This window comes from Hemiscyllium ocellatum, chromosome 23, assembly GCF_020745735.1.
Source record: "Hemiscyllium ocellatum isolate sHemOce1 chromosome 23, sHemOce1.pat.X.cur, whole genome shotgun sequence".
In the NCBI taxonomy this organism is placed as follows: domain Eukaryota; kingdom Metazoa; phylum Chordata; class Chondrichthyes; order Orectolobiformes; family Hemiscylliidae; genus Hemiscyllium; species Hemiscyllium ocellatum.
The window spans coordinates 4,718,516-4,734,872 of NC_083423.1; the positions used below are offsets into that span (position 1 = coordinate 4,718,516).

The following is a 16,357-nucleotide window of genomic DNA, read 5'->3' on the forward strand; positions in this document are numbered from 1 at the left end:
TGTTCCTGGGAGACGGGGTGTTATTGAATAAGAGAGCGGAGTGTGTATAGAGCACGGGACAACAACCACTAGAGATTCCAGCACATTTTCTCTCTTAAATCAAGGAGGGTGGGGGTTAAAGAATTCCCCAGCAGGATCATCCTGCAGATGCAGTGAAACCCCCGTGTGCTGAGCTTTGGAATTTCAGGAATCTGGTGCAGACACGAGGCTTTGGAAGTTGTTGAGTTTGTCTATTTTATTTTTGCATTTTCGCTTCGAGCCTGCACTATGGTAGTCCAGTCTGCAGTCTCGCCTGCCCGGGCCAGGAGACCCTTGTTCAGAATTCGGTACGGAACCCTGAAAAGGAGCAGCCGTGAGAAGGTAACGGGGAATGGGGCACGGAGAGAGGGGGGCTGGTGGATCCTTTCTGTGTCTCCGCCAACCTGGGAGCAGGGATATTCCTGCCCTCATTGGGAAGGGGATGTCAGTCTGCATTGCAGCTGTTCCCAGTCCCCCACATCATTTCCAGGGTTAGGAAAAGCTCCTGTACGGAAGAAAGTTCTTTGATTGCGCGGAATTCTGCTGCGGTGATGTTTGGCTTCGGAGTGCGCGGTTTGAGCGGCTGCTGTTAAAGGTGCAGATGAGCTTTGGAGCATTGAACGGATGTGTCAGAGAGAGAGAGAGAGCAGTTTTCCAGCAGTACCCCCCTTTCCAGCAGCACACCCTCTGCCTGAAGCAACTGCTCATCTTGCAAAATGAAATTGGGAAAATAATTAATGTCCTGGTTAATCATCCTCTGTCAGTCCCATTAATGTCATCTGAAAATATGCTTTAATTGTGCAGCTTCAGCTCCATTGTGCGAGAGTCTGGATTATAAATTGACCTTTCATTATAACTGACAGGAGTTTGCCTGTACAGTGGGACTGTTCCCATCTAGCCTGACCACCTTTATCACACACTGAATATTTGCCTTTGTTTAAATGACATTTGATGATGGAGCTTATGAAGACTTGATTGTGTGAACCAGTCTTAAATGTTATGCCATTATATTAATAACGCACATAATGCACAGTTTATGACTGCCATCACTGAGCTTTCCAAAGCTGCTCGTGGTGTGACTGTGAATTCTTATCATCTGCGTTATATCATATTGCAGTCTGACTGATAATTGCTGTAATGAAAGTCATTCACTATGTGATGTGCACAGCACGGTCCCTCATCAACGCTGGACTGTGTCACTTTGTCTAACAGGATGCAGAGAGCAGAAGAACTTCCCAGAAATCAAAGGCGGTTTTGAAAGCATGGGCAGGAATATTTTGTTGTTCAAGCCTGTTCATAACCCAAAATATCACCTTCCCTTTAAACTTGGATGGGAAGACACGTCACAGTGGGGTGCCTTGTCACACTCTGTTCGAGTGAGATGAGAGAGGGACGGGATAACCTTGTTCCCCAGAGCAGCTGTACAGATTGCATTCCATGTATTCATCTGGAGTGATGTCCCAGAGCCTGACCGGGTGGAACATTCACGTGGAGTAATACCCAATGAGGGTATATTCCCAGCACAACAAACAGTCAACAAGGTCTACTTGGACGGCCTCCATTTAAATATTAAGATGTTTCAGAACAAGTTAAAAATCAATTGTTTCAGTCGATCGTTTTGAATAAGGAACAGGGATGAGCTCTGGTCAAATAGATGGTCTGCCCACAAGCTGCTTCCTCTTCTGAAGCTTGTGTGACAATAAAGTGATACAGAAACAGTGCTTGAATGAGGCTAGGAATATTGCTGTGTTCATGGATTGATTGGGTAGATAGAACAAAGGATGCTGGAAATCTGAAACCAAAGCAGAAATTGCTGGAGAAACTCAGCAAGTCTGGCAGTATCTGTGGAGAGAGAAAGCAGAGTTAACATTTCAAGTCCAGTGACTCTTCTTCAGAACTGATAGATCGAGCAGCTATCACCTTTTCCTGGCTAGTATCAGCTCTGAAGAAGGGTCACTGCACCTGAAGCATTAACTCTGTTTCTTTCTTCACAGATACTGCTGGACCTGCTGAGTTTCTCCATCAGTTTCTGTCTTTGAATGGGCAGATATTTGGAACACAAAGTAGTGAGAGAAAAGTATGTGTTAGCTTTTCAAGTTTTGTTTGGACCCTCTCAAGTGGATTGGTTCTCCCATATTTAGACATTCCTTCACAAAATGGCAGAAGTGATGAAGGGCTTTTGTCCAAAACGTAGATTCGCCTGCTCCTCGGATGCTGTGCTTTTCCAGTACCACAATCTTGACACTGATTCCTTCACAAAATGTCTGCTATTTACAATTACTGTAAAACTACAATCAAGATTTGAATCATGCTGCAATGGTACTATACATTATCATGTATTAATGGCAAGACTTAACAGTTTCAATACTTTTAGCATTTGTTGCAAATCTCTGCCAAAGACACGAATCGGATATTTTCCAATTAATTGGTTCCATGACACACCTTTGGAATGACTAGGACTTGAACTCAGGCCTCCTGGTTCAGAGGTGGGAACACTACCACTGTGCCACAAGAGTCCAAAAATTCAAAGTGTATACTTTTACTCAACCTGTTCAACTACACCTTTAGGGACAGTGGAACGTGAACCTTGCACACACAGACATAGGGGCATTGCCCACGTGCCACAAGACCCAGAATCCTGGAAAAACTCGAGTTCCTGGAGCAGAGTAAATGTTCCAAGGTGGTGGCCATTCATCAGAACAGATCTTACCTGATAAATATGCTCAGAATGGTATAACATACCTGCAAGAGAGATGGGATTTGAACCTAAACCTTTTGGCCCTAGACACTACCGAAATGCCATAGGAATCTCTCCCAAGCTGTCGGTGTTAATCATATCGATATTTTCAAACCAACCTGTTCAGGAATGCTATGATGCACCTCTGGAGTAAGTGGGACTTAAATGCAGATCTCCTGGCCTAGAGGTCGGGACACTACCAGTGCATCACAACAAACCTCCCAACAAAGTCTTGTCCAAATAAAAAACAAAAGAAATGCAGATGCTGTGAATCAAACAAAAACAGAAATTGTTGGAAAAGCTCAGCAAGTCTGGCAGCATCTGTGGAAAGAAATCAGAGTTAATGTTTCAGGTCCGGTCCTGAGGAAGGGTCACTGGACCCAAAAAGTTAACTCTGATTTCTCTCCACAGATGCTTCCAGACCACTGTGTTTTTCCAGCAATATCTGTTTTTGTTTCTAAAGTTTTGTCCAACTAAGTTTATGTTAATGGAGCACAACCAGGGAGATCTGTGTCAAGGGGCTGGGTTCATTGCGTAGTGGTTAAGCAGTTGCTGGTGTTTTCCATAGTTCAGTTAGCACACAGTTCTTCAATTTGCTCCCTCGCAAAGAGGGGTCGTGCCTGGAATACTCACTGTGGCCACACTCTGCCAGTGTCCCCATGCCAACACGTACTGTCACTGGCACAAATCTGTGCTGTTACAGTTACTGGATCCCAGCTCACCTTTGAATCAAAGCCTTCCACATCAACAAGTTGCACTTGTCTAGCACCCAGACCATGACAAAAGGTGCTTCATGGAGAATTATGGGGGAAAGAATCTGGCACCTTGCCCTCAGGAGAAATTGGGATGAAAAGCTCGGGCATAGGTGAGTTTTTTAAAGGAGGAAATGAAGGGGCAGAGATAACGAGATTTAGGAGAGGAATTCCGGAATTTAATGCCCACCCAACTGAAGGTATAGCCACCAGTGTGGAGCAATTAAAATCAGCAATTAAAAGAGGCAGAAATTCAGGAGGTTTATGGGATCAGAGGTGTCACAGAGATAGGGAGGGTGAGACCATGGAGTGGTTTGAAATCAAGAGTGATCATTTTACAGTCCAGGTGGTTTCCTGCCTGGGAGTCACTGCAGGACTGTGAGACAGAGGCAGTGGGTAAATGGAACCTGATTGATATTAGGAGACAGATTGTAGAGTTTTGAATGGGCTCCGAGTCAGGAAAGCAGCCAGACATCACTGGTACAATGAAATCGCGATTTCAACATCAGATGAGCTGAGGTGGGAGTAGAGTTAGGGGGTTTCGGGAAAGTGGGAAGTGGTCATTCAGTCATGGTGCAGATGTGTGGTCCATATCTCGAAGATGATCCAATGGGATGGGTATGAGGTATGACACTGGATTGTAGTCTGTGGAAATTTTCTTCTACAGTCTGTTCCCTTATGCATCATTTCCAGCTTCTCAGCATCAATGTTGAATTTATTTTATTTCTTCATTGCCTCCATCCGTTGGAACCAGGAAAAATGGTAACAACATCTGAATATAATATAAAAGCCATTGTCAGTGTACTTAAGTTACTGATGATAAATGGAGCCAGGTCTGTTAACATTGTACAGTAATGATAGATTTCGAGCTTTAGAGAATCCCCGCAGTTTAAAAAGAGGCCATTCAGGATATTGAGTCTGCCCCAACCTTCTGAAGAGCATCCTATTCAGACCCAGCTCTGTAACACCACATGTCCCATGGCTAACCCACCTGCCCTGCACATCTCTGAGCACTGTGGGCAATTTAGTGTGGCCAAGCCACCTTACCTGCTCATCTTTGGACTGTGGGAGGTAACCCACGCAGACACGGGGAGAATGTGCAAACTCCACACAGACAGTTGCCCGAGGGTGGAATTGAACCCAGGTCCTTGTGAGGCAGCAGTGCTAACCACTGAGCCACCATGCTAGCCCAGCTCACCTTGGGACAGATAATCTAAAGTTCGTCCTTAAATCTTTGTGCAACGTTTGGTCCCATGTTTGTCAGCCCCACCCCAGGAATCTCACAATCCCAGATTAACACTCCAGATTAATTTGCACGCTTTCCACGGCAACAATGTATGTTATATTTCACTTTAGCTAGCACCTAAACCTTTAAACCTTGTTACAGGCAAAATGACCAAAGGCTTGGTGAAGAGATTGGTCTCGGGGAAGTGAGGGTTAGCAGAGCAAGTGGGCAGAATGTAACAGTGAGATCCCTGCTGGCTGTGCTGGAGTTGGAGTGCACAGCAGGCTGGAGGCTTCAAGCAGGAGCTGACTGCGCTAAGGAAGGCAGCAGAAATAGGGTCAGCAAGACCAGAGGACATTTCCACTTGAGGACAAGGGCCTTCAGTTGGATCGTTTTTCAGATCGAGAGTCTTTGTTGCGAGAGGGCTGTGAAAATATCTGCTTCGAAACCAAGGGGAATATTTCCAGGGCAAAGGATTAATTTCCATGCAGTGGGTTTGTTTTCCAGGATTGTTTCCATCCACTTTGCATGACTATGACAGCTGTTTGCAATCAGGTCAGCGTGTTGTTTCCTCTCTCTTGGCGACATGAGGAGGAGGCTTTTGTTCTCCAGCTCTTCATCTCCTTCACAAACTCTCCAGCAAAGATCTCGCTGGCAGACCAAGTGAGCAGGTGTCTCTGAAGCACACACACACACATCCTGCCTCTCCTCCCACATGACCCAAGAATTAACAGCTTTGGAAAAATCCCCAGCCTGTCTCCCTGGAATAACATTGTGGGGTTTTTACAGCATGTCAGTCCCAGTCTGCATCTGGCTATCAGTACCTCACTGGGTCCATTCTCTCCCCAAGGTCATAGTGGGTCAACCTACAGCACACGGACTGCAGCAGTTCAGGACCACAGCTCACCCCCACCTTCTCAAGGGGCAACGAGTAAATATATAAAAGAAAAGCAACAATCTACCATGTCCCCAGGTCTCCCTGGTGCATTCTCTGCTTCAGATTGTGTCCTCACTTGTTTTATACATTTTCTGTCTTTATCTCTTACTTCCTGGGATAGTTTGCAATTGGAAACGTATTCCAAGTCATTTCTGTGAGATGTTGGGTAACGTTGCTGTCCATGCCTATGATGGGAGTAATTTCCCTGCAAAAGCTCAGTACCACATGCAACTTCCTGCCAGGCCTATTGCAGCAGCCTCTCAAGTTGCATCTGAATTTTTTTTTATTAATTCACGGAATGAGGACAACACTGGCTGGTCCAGCATTTATTGTCCATCCCTAATTGCCCAGCGGGCATTTAGGAGTCACCACATTGCTGCAGGTCTGGAGTCATAAGTAGTCCAGACCAGGTAAGAATGGCAGATTTCCTTCCCCAAAAGACATTAGTGAATCCAGTGAGTTTTTCTCAACAATTGACAATGATTTAATGGTTATCATTAGACTCTTAATTCCACCTTTTTAAAAATTGAATTCAAATTCCACCATCTGCCATGGATTCGAACCCAGGTCTCAGGACCTTACCTAGGTCTGAGGATTAACAGTCCAGCGATAACACCATTAGGCTACGTCACCTCCCTGATTGCGTGACCTTCAGACTCCTAAGGTAGAATAGCCGAAGTTGAGGTGAAGTCAGCATCTGCTGAGCGTTAGCCCTGTCAGATCGGGCACTCAATGTTGCAGAGTGAAGTGCTCTTTTCTGTGGGCTGCTCAGTTCAGAAGACATGCCTTCTCCAGCAACAAAGTGTTTCTCAATTACTCACGGTATCTCTCTGGAGCCCCTTCTCTGAGTGGCCTTGTCAATGAGTAATAATCCACCCAGGTGGATAGTGCTGTGAAGAAGGCAAACAGTGTGTTAGGTTTCATTTGCAGAGGGATTGAGTTCCGGAGCCGCAACATCATGCTGCAACTATACAAAACACTGGTGCGGCCACACTTGGAATATTGTGCACAGTCCTGGTCACCATATTTTGAGAAGGATGTGGAAGGATTGACAAAAGTGCAGAGGAGACTTGCCTGGTCTGGAGGGAAGGTCTTATGAGGAAAGGCTGAGAGACTTGAACTTGTTCTCATTGGCAAGAAGACAGCTAAGAGGGGATTTGATAGAGACATATAAGATGATCAGAGGATTAGATAGGGTAGACAGTGAAAGTCTTTTTCCTAGGATGATGATATCAGCTTGTACGAGGGGGCATAACTACAAATTGAGGGGTAATAGATTTAAGACAGATGTCAGAGGCAGGTTCTTTACTCAGAGAGTGGTAAGGGCATGGAATGCCCTACCTGCTAATGTAGTCAACTCAGCCACATTAGGGAGATTTAAACAAACCTTAGATGAGCACATGGATGATTTTGGGATAGTGTAGGGAGACAATCTGAGAATAGTTCACAGGTCGGCGCAACATTGAGGGCCGAAGGGCCTGTTCTGCGCTGTATTGTTCTATGTTCTAAACTCAGGGTAGTGTTTGACTCTGGGCCCGGTGTCACTGAGGTTTAGATGGAGATTTACCAACATTTCACACAGACACAGGAAGGAAATGAGATTTGCTTCCAAACATTGTGGGTTGGATTTGAACCCAGTGATAAAATCTGACCACCCAGAATAATCACACACAGTTGGATGCATACAAAGTTGAACAATTGGAATCTGTAACATCATGATTTTCACAAAGAAGCAAGACCTTAATATATATTCTTGGTTCTTTGATTTATCAGTTGGTGTCATAGAATCCCCATAGTGCAGAAACAGGCCATTCGACCCAATAAGTTCAGACTGACTCTCTGAAGAGAATTCCCTCCCCCACCCCGACCCCATCCCCCTACCCTATCCTTGTAACCTTGCATTTCCCATGGCACCTAGCCTACATATCCCTGAACACTATCGGTAATTTAGCATGGCCAATTCACCTAACCTGTACATCTATGGACTGTGGGAGGAAACCAGAGCACCCGGAGTAAACCCAGGCAGATACAGGGAGAATGTGCAAACTCCACATAGACAGTTACCTGAGGGTGGAATTGAACCTGGGTCCCTGGTGCTGTGAGGCAGCGGTGCTAACCACTGAGCCACTGTTGTGACATTGTGAGCTCTGTGTCAGAAGGTCTTCAACAAATGCAGGACTGAGTGGGAGAGATCCAACTTCCTGCTTCCCATTTTGCCCAGGGCAGCCATTCACTCCCTGTAAGCTTTTGCCCAAATTGAGCCAGGCAACCAGGTGCAATCCAGAGGGTGTGCAGCCCAGGCTGTAGTGCCACCTCTCAAATGTGATGCTGAAACAAGGCCACCCTGGATGTGAGATAGTGCGGTGGAGTTGTTCAGAGACGGTCAGGGAGTTCTCTCGGCATCCCAGGACAGAATGCCTCCTTCAATCCACTGTGATACAAATCAGTAAAATAAAACAAAGACAGAAACAGAAATAGTTGGACAAACTCAGCAGGTCTGGCAAGGTCTGTGGAGAGAAATCAGAGGTAACGTTTCAGGAGTGACTCTCCCTCAGATGAGCCCTGGGTGGACCCAAAATGATAACTCTGTTTCTCTCTCCACAGCTGCTGCCAGACCTACTGAGTTTCTTCAGCAATTTCAGTTTTATGACACAAATCAGAATATCTGAACGTCCACCTGATTTCGTACTGTGACAATTTGCTGTGTACGAGTTACTACAATTAGCTTTGTAGCCGCTGTGCTTACACTTAAAAAAACACTATTTACCTGATGGAGTCATACAGCATGGAAACAGACCCTTCAGCCCAACCCATCCATGCCAACCAGGTTTGCTAAACTGAACTAGTCCCATTTTCCTGCATTTGGCCCATATCCCTCTTAAACCCTTCCTACTCATCTTCCTGTCCAAATGACTCTTAAATGTTGTAATTGTACCAGCTTCCACCACTTCCTTGGCAGCTCATTCCACACACGTACCACCCTCTGTGTGAAAAGTTGCGCCTTAGGTCCCTTTTAAATTTGTCCCCTCTCACCTTCAACCTATACCTTCTAGTTCTGCACTCCCCCACCCTGGGGAAAAGACCGTGGCCATTCTTGTTATCTGTGCCCCTTATGATTTTATAAACTTCTATAGGATCCCCTCAGCTTCCCATGCTTCAGGGAAACTGTCCCGGCCTGTCCAGCCTCTCCTTATAACTCAAACCCTCCAGTCTCAGTAACATCCTTGTAAATCTTTTTTGAACCTTTTCCAATTTAATAACATCCTTCCCATAGCAGGTCAACCAGAACTGTATTCAGTACTCCAAAAGTTTCTTCACCAATGTTGTACACAGCCACAATGTGACATCCCCAACTCCTGTACTCAATGCTTTGACTGAAGAAGACAAACATGCCAAACATGTAAACCACTTCCCACCCTCCTGAGAATGAGACTTAATACACACGCAAGTGTATTCTTTCTTTGGTATTCAGAGCTCAACCTGTTAAGAAATACCTAACTTTCCAAGAATGAATCATGTCTTTCCAATTTAATTCTCAAAGGCCTATAATACTTTGTAGCTCGTGAACTATAAAATGTCTCCCGCTAACACACGATAACACTCTGTCACGCAGGCCTTGTTTAAACGAGTGAGCATTTTTGAAATAATCATTTTAATTGCTATAACAAAAAATGATACCTCACGGGCATCAGTGAGTTGATGAAGCTTGACAGCTCATTCCGTGCAGTACGATGGCAATTTGAAAACGACAGTCTCAGTGAAGGTTTTGGATGATTGCGGGAAGCATTGTGTTGACTTTGTGGCCAATCATCAGCCATTAGAACTGCGCAGAGAAATGAATAATTATCACAGTTCCAAGTGCGTGGTTGTGGAAATGATTGACCTCAGGAGTTTGTGAGGTGATGGTAAGAGATGAATACTAATGAAATTCTTTTAATCCTGGCAGTACAAGAAGTTGCAGACTGGCTGAGAATCGCTATCTCTCTGTTCATGGTAACTTGCTGATGTAGCTGTGAATCCAGTGTACATAGTACAAACTGCAGCACACGTTCAGTTTATTCCATCTCTTGAAAGATTACCATGTTGATGTTAAACTCAGTATTGGTTTGGCCAGGTTTGGCATAATGCAACAATAGCAATTTGCATTTGTTTAGTGTCTTTCACACAAAATGCACTAAGCACATGACAGTAACTTTATCAAACAATATTTGACACCCAGTGGGACTAGATTGGATTGGGATATCTGGTCGGCATGGACAGGTTGGACCGAAGGGTCTGTTCCCATGCTGTACGTCTCTATGACAGTCACACAAGGAAGTATTAAATAATAACTTCTATCAAAGAGAACAGTTTTAAGGGACTTTGAAGGGATGTGTATGGTGGAGAAAGAACTGCAGATGCTGTAAATCAGAAACAAGAACAGAAATTGCTGCAAAAGCTCAACAGGTCTGGCAGCATCTGTGGACAGAAATCAGAGTTAACTTTACGGGTCAAGTGATCCTTTCTCCAAAGTGAGGTGGAGAGTTGGTGAGGTTTAATGAGGGAACTCCTGGGCTTTGTATCCAGGCAGCTGTAGACATTGTTGGAAGGTTGGAGTGATTCAATTTGGGAATGCTCAAGTGGTATGCAGGAGAATTATTAACATGCGGGAATGTGACTTCAAGAGGAGAAGTGGGAATGCTGCAGTGAGTAACTCCCCTCCTGCCTCTCCATCCCGTCTACCATCTACAAGACAAAACTCAGGAGTGTGATGGAATACTCCCCACTTGCCTGGATGGGGGCAGCTCCAACAACACTCAAGGAGCTCGACGCCGTCCAGATACTAGAATGACAAGGGCAGTATTGGAGTTGAGAGTGTGGTGCTGGAAAAGCACAGCCAGTCAGGCAGTAACTGAGGAGCAGGAGAGTCGACGTTTCGGGCAAAAGCCCTTCATCAAGAATAAGCCGAAACATCGATTCTCCTGCTCCTCGGATGCTGCCTGACCTCCTGTGCTTTTCCAGCACCACTCTCTCGACTCTAATCTTCAGCGTCTGCAGTCCTCACTTTCTCCAAGGGCAATGTTGGAGCCAACCAACCACCGCTCGCCCCCGTCTGGCAGCTGCATTCCTCTCCAACCCACTCACCATCCCGACTTGGAAATAGTTGGGGCGGGGATCGAGAGTGTGGTGCTGGAAAAGCACAGCAGGTCAGGCAGCTTCTGAGAAGCAGGAGAATCAACATTTCGGACAAAAGCCCTTCATTAGGAATTTTCCAGCACCACACTCTTGATTCTGATCTCCAGCATCTGTAGTCCTCATTTTCACCTCCTGACTTGGAAATATATCGCTGTTCCTTAAGTGTCATTGGGTCAAAATCCTGGAATTGCCTCCATCCCGGGGATTGTGGCAGTTCTGCAAGCCTGCACACCAGCACCTGCTGCAGTGCGATAGGCATGGGGGCTGCTTTGTGCTGGGAATGTCGAATAACAGGAAATGCTACAGGAAGTGATCCAGGTAAAACATTGAATGTTTTCAAGAGGGAGTTAGATATAGTTCTCAGGGCTAAAGGGATCAAAGGGTATAGGGGTGAAGCAGGAATGGGACTCTGAGTACAATGGTCATATTGAATGGGGGAGCAGGTGAAGAGGGCTGAATGGCCTACTCCTGTTGCTATTTGCTATGGTTTTATATTTACTGTGTGTAAAGGAGAACCCATCTTAAATATCCTCATGTCACAGATCAATCACGTTCGCAGGAAAACATGATTACATTTCCATAGGTTTGGACTGATAGGCGGATTAGCCAGGTATCAGAGGAAAAGAACACTCGTGATTATCCGAGATATAAGCGCAGCAGAAGGCAGCAAGCCTTGATGAGAATATGTAGAGATTAGAATCAATCTGGACAGCCCTGGTTAGAAAAGGGCAGTGTCAAATTGGAGCTTATATCTTTATCACTGGAAAGAGCACCAGCCTCAATCCCAGGATCAAGCTGCATTCAAATAGCGCCAGTAGCTGGGTTACTGACTGAGTTTCTCTGCAGCATGTACTTTCATGGAATCGTCAAATCCCCGAGAGTGTGTAAGTAGGCCATTTGGCCCATTGAGTCCACACTGACGCTGTGAAGAGCATCTCACCCAGACCCAGTCCCCTTACCCCTTGGCCAATTCACCTTGCCTGCACAGCTTTGGACTGTGGGCGGGAACCACAGCATCCAGGGAAAGCCCACACAGACACGAGAAGAACATGCAAACACCACACAGCCAGTTGCCCAAGGCTGGAATCAAACCCAGGTCCCTAGCGCTGTGAGGCACCATACCACCCATTATTCAGCAAACAACGTTGCAGAGTTATTCAGTTCAGCAGAGGTGTTGCATGTAGGTCAGTTTGGTTAAATGAACGACATCACTCTGGAATACCCAATTCCACTTAGAATGGCAGCATCCGAGGAACAGGAGATTCGACGTTTCGGGAGAAGCCCTTCTTCAGGATTCCTGAAGAAGGGCTTATGCCCAAAATGTCGAATCTCCTGTTCCTTGGATGCTGCCTGACCTGCTGTGCTTTTCCAGCAACACGTTTTCAGCTCTGATCTCCAGCATCTGCAGACCTCACTTTCTCCTCTTAGAATGGCCCTACATTCATATTAAATGATATGACCATTGTGCAGGATTTGACACATGTTTCTGTGAGGACCCTGAACTGCCCTTTATCCGTCCAGGCTTTGTGGACACTGCCCCTTCCAGCACGTAGCCCCACACCTTGGGATGTTCCGGTCTGCCCGCCAGTATTCAGTAACTCTACATATCCAGGAAGTGGGGGTCACTGAGCTGAGGTTTGGGGTATCATAGCCCTCATACCACCTCATGAGGCACAAAGGGAGGAGGGAGAGCTGCTGAAGGGGAGCGAGTGGAGAATATTAAATACTTAAGGTAAAGCAAACTATCAGTCAGAAATCCTAATACGATTACAGTTTCATAATTCCCACAGGCTGCCTTTAATTAATGCACTGATCATTCTCAGCACTGTTGACCTGTAAGAAATGAGTTGCCCAGCGACCAAACTCTTCTGCAAAAGCCGAGTAATACACATCTCGCTATCCCTGAGGTCTGTTAGTTATTTTGCTGCAATCACCCCGTGGATTAAACTCTGTCCTCCCCATTCTTTGTCGGAAGGTAGGCCCCTTATTCTTCAATTTACTGCTGGAACAGGGTCAGGTTGACCTTATCTCTCACTGTTTGCTGCATATTTCAATGAGATTCTTTCTCCAAGAGTGCCTTTCAAGTCTCTGCTGGTAACTCTGGCCCCCTAAAGCTCGGGCAGCTCCCACAGACAGAGGGAGAAGTCAAATAACAGCTTAGCACGATTCACTACTGTCCACATCACCAAACCATCCCCAGCAGAGCTGGGAACACTCCCAGGAACAGTAGGTGACTCAGAGAACGTGCAGGGGAAAAGGAAATGCACTTTGTAAAGGATGCATTTAATAACAGAGTACCTCAGACTCCTGCCCAAATCTTAGAATCCCAACTCTGTGGAAATAGCCCATAGCAATCCTCCGAAGAGCATCCAACCAGACACAGCCCCCCTCACCATAACCTTGCATTTCCCAGGGTCAATCCACATAAGCTGCACATCTTTGAACTGTAGGAGGAAGCCCGAGCATCCAGAGGGAACCCACACAGACACAAGGGGGAATGTGTAAACTGCACACTGACAGCCTGAGGGTGAGAATTGAAGCTGGGTCCCTGAAACAGCAGTACTAACCCCTGAGCCACCATGCTGCTCCAATGAGCTGAAGCATGGAGCTGAATTTTCAATCAGAGGGCAGATAAGAGTTGACCACATTGCTGTGGGTCTGGAGTCACATGGAGCCCAGACCAGGTAAGGATGGCAGCTTCCTTCCCTAAACAACATTTGTGAAGCAAGATAGGTTTCAATGACGATAGACATTAGTTAAATAGTCCCTGTTAGAGAAGCTTTTAATTCTAGATTCTTTTTAAAGTTTCATTTGTGTATCACTATCTACCCTGGTGTTAGGCCAATTGATTTGATATGAAGTCTAACAGCTTTGCAGGAAATATTGATGGCCTGTAAGGTTCAATGAATAACTGTCTTCTGGTCACAGATGGTTGAGGTCAATGTAGAGACCATTTTATTTTTCCGATCTGCCTGTCCTTCCCCAGAGTTATGAGCCAACGTACATCATCATTCCCTGACATAAAGAGCCATTAAACCCGAATTCTGTTGTTCAGAATCAGTCCATTAATCGAGGTAATTTCCTTCCTTATTGACAGGAAAATGCATAACTTCATAATATTGCTTAACATACGAGTTCTTTGTTTGAGCAGTTGAGAGGGGCCTGAAGAGGTCTGAATGGTGTTTTGTATGCACTGTGTTCTGGGCACGGGCCTGCAGCACTTTCGATAATAGCCTGTGATGAATCATACTTTGCTAAACCCAGATCAAAAAGGCTTCACTGTAGGCTGCTTGCTTTAATCTCATGTAGAAATCTCTCCACAAGGACTGTCTGATGGCCCTTGTGAATTAAATCTGCACAACTGCTCCTTAACATTCTCATTCCACATTTCCTGTTGCAGCTGCTTTTCCATTATTGTTTTGGAAAGAGTTGATCAAACTAGTTTGCATAAAATTGCCGACTGACAATCTACCAAAACGCTCATTACTGGAATTGTTCTGCGCATCTCACACTTACACCCTGGATTTCTTAATTCCAAAGTGGATGTGAGCCGGAAGGATTTTTGGACATAAGTAAGTTAAAGTGAAGGTCAAATATACCCCCTTGGTTGAGTTAGCTTTTTAAAATTATTTACATACCATTATGATAAAAAGTACTTTGAAGTTAAACACAGAGCCCATCTGCTGAGGTGAGTAACTTGCTGGTTTCTGAGCAATATGTATCCCTCAGACATGAATCACAAACTGCATTATCTGATCATTATCAGATTGCTGTTTGTGGGATCTTGCTGTGTACACATTAGCTGCTTTAAAGTAGTGCAGCACTGCAAAATTGGCTGGCATGTGGCTCAGTGGTTGGCACTGCTACCTCATAGTGCCAGGGACCTGGTTCGATTTCACCCTCAGGTGACTGTGTGGAGTTTGCACATTCTCCCTGTGTGGGTTGCCTCTGGGTGCTCCAATTTTCTCCCACAGCCCGAGGGTATGCAGGTGAGTGGATTGGCCTTGCTAAATTGCCCGTAGTGTCCAGGGATGTGCAGCCCATGCTGGGTTAGCCATGGGAAATACAGGTTTACAGGGTGAAGGAATGGAGGTGGCTCTGGCTGGTATACTGTCCAGAGGGTTAGTTTGGACCCAATTGGCTAAATGGCCTGCTTCCACACTGCGACAGTTTGATGAAATCCATGCCCTGTGGTCATTAAAATGAACAAATACTAATGATGCTCATTTGAAGAGCTAGTGCAGGCATGATGGGCTGAATGGCCTCTTTCTGTGCAGTAACAAGTCTGTGAAAAGACGCTACAGCGTGTAAATCCTCAGCATGGTGGGACAGAACTTGGATATTGCTAGAGAGAGAGGAAGAGACGTGGTATTGACACATTTTGACTTGCAGTCATCAGGACACACACACAAAAATGTCAAATTTCAGAAGATCAATTTCTACTGCAAAAGGAACTGGTGCCGATTGGCTGGAATATTGACTCTGATTAGCTGAGGGGATAGTGAGGTCTGCAGATGCCGGAGATCAGAGCTGAAAATGTGTTGTTTGAAAAGCGCAGCAGGTCAGGCAGCATCCAAGGAGCAGGAGAATCGACGTTTCGGGCATGAGCCCTTCTTCAGGAATTCAGGAATCTCCTGCTCCTTGGATGCTGCCTGACCTGCTGCGCTTTTCCAGCAACACATTTTCAGCTCTGATCTCCAGCATCTGCAGTCCTCACTTTCTCCGAGAAGATTTTAACCTACTGCGAATCCTCTTACAAGGATACCTTCTTGAAGAAGCTCTCTTCCTCCCTCTACAAGGATTTCAGTGAGTCCGTCTCTCACTGCACACCCCAGATCATCTGATTAGCTGAGACATTGTCAGGGAGAGAGTTATGAGAAACATTAGACTTCCCAAGCTCTCAGATAATGTTTAAAAAGTACAAATCATGAGCATGTGACTTTTGTTTGCAGAGAATGGCTCTATCTTTCTGAAAGTGTGCCACTTCCTACAAAAGGGTTTGATCCATGTAACAAAGTAATGAAGGTTTGTTGTTAGTGTCATTCTTCATAAACTCTGGATTGTTCAGCATGTGCAGCCCAGTTGCTGGCTGAAACTGCTGGACCTCCCACACTACCCCGACTGGGGCAGTCCCTACAGGTGTAAATTACAGCGGTTCAACAAGGCAACTTCCCCATCAACTTCTCAAGGGGCAACTGGGCATGGGCAATAAATGCTGGGCCCAGCCAGCGACATCCAAGTCCCACAAGTGATTAAAAAAGCCTGCAGAATCATATCTAACAGCAGATATTTTGTTTTTGGTTTTGGAATCATGTGCTAATTTCCTCATGCCCCAACATCATTATCCTTCAGTTATTCAGGCTAGACAATGTAACGACTCAGTTGGCCCATGCTATTGAACAAGAAGTCACTTTAAGCATGGTGATGCACCATCATTATTTACGGTGCTTTGGTACGGCCAAATTACTTTGTACAACAGCTTTGGTCCTGATTTTATGGGGATTACACAGCTC

The 16,357-nt window shown here is 45.5% G+C and overlaps 1 protein-coding gene across 1 annotated transcript in view; it reads left to right on the forward strand.

Annotated features, from left to right (window-relative positions):
* Positions 1-267: 267 nt before the first annotated feature.
* Positions 268-16,357, forward strand: part of frmd4a (FERM domain containing 4A) — a 397,798-nt gene continuing 381,708 nt past the window's right edge. The window contains exon 1 of the mRNA XM_060842610.1: positions 268-360. Coding sequence (XP_060698593.1) covers positions 268-360 — 93 coding nt within the window. The remainder of the gene's footprint in view (positions 361-16,357) is intronic.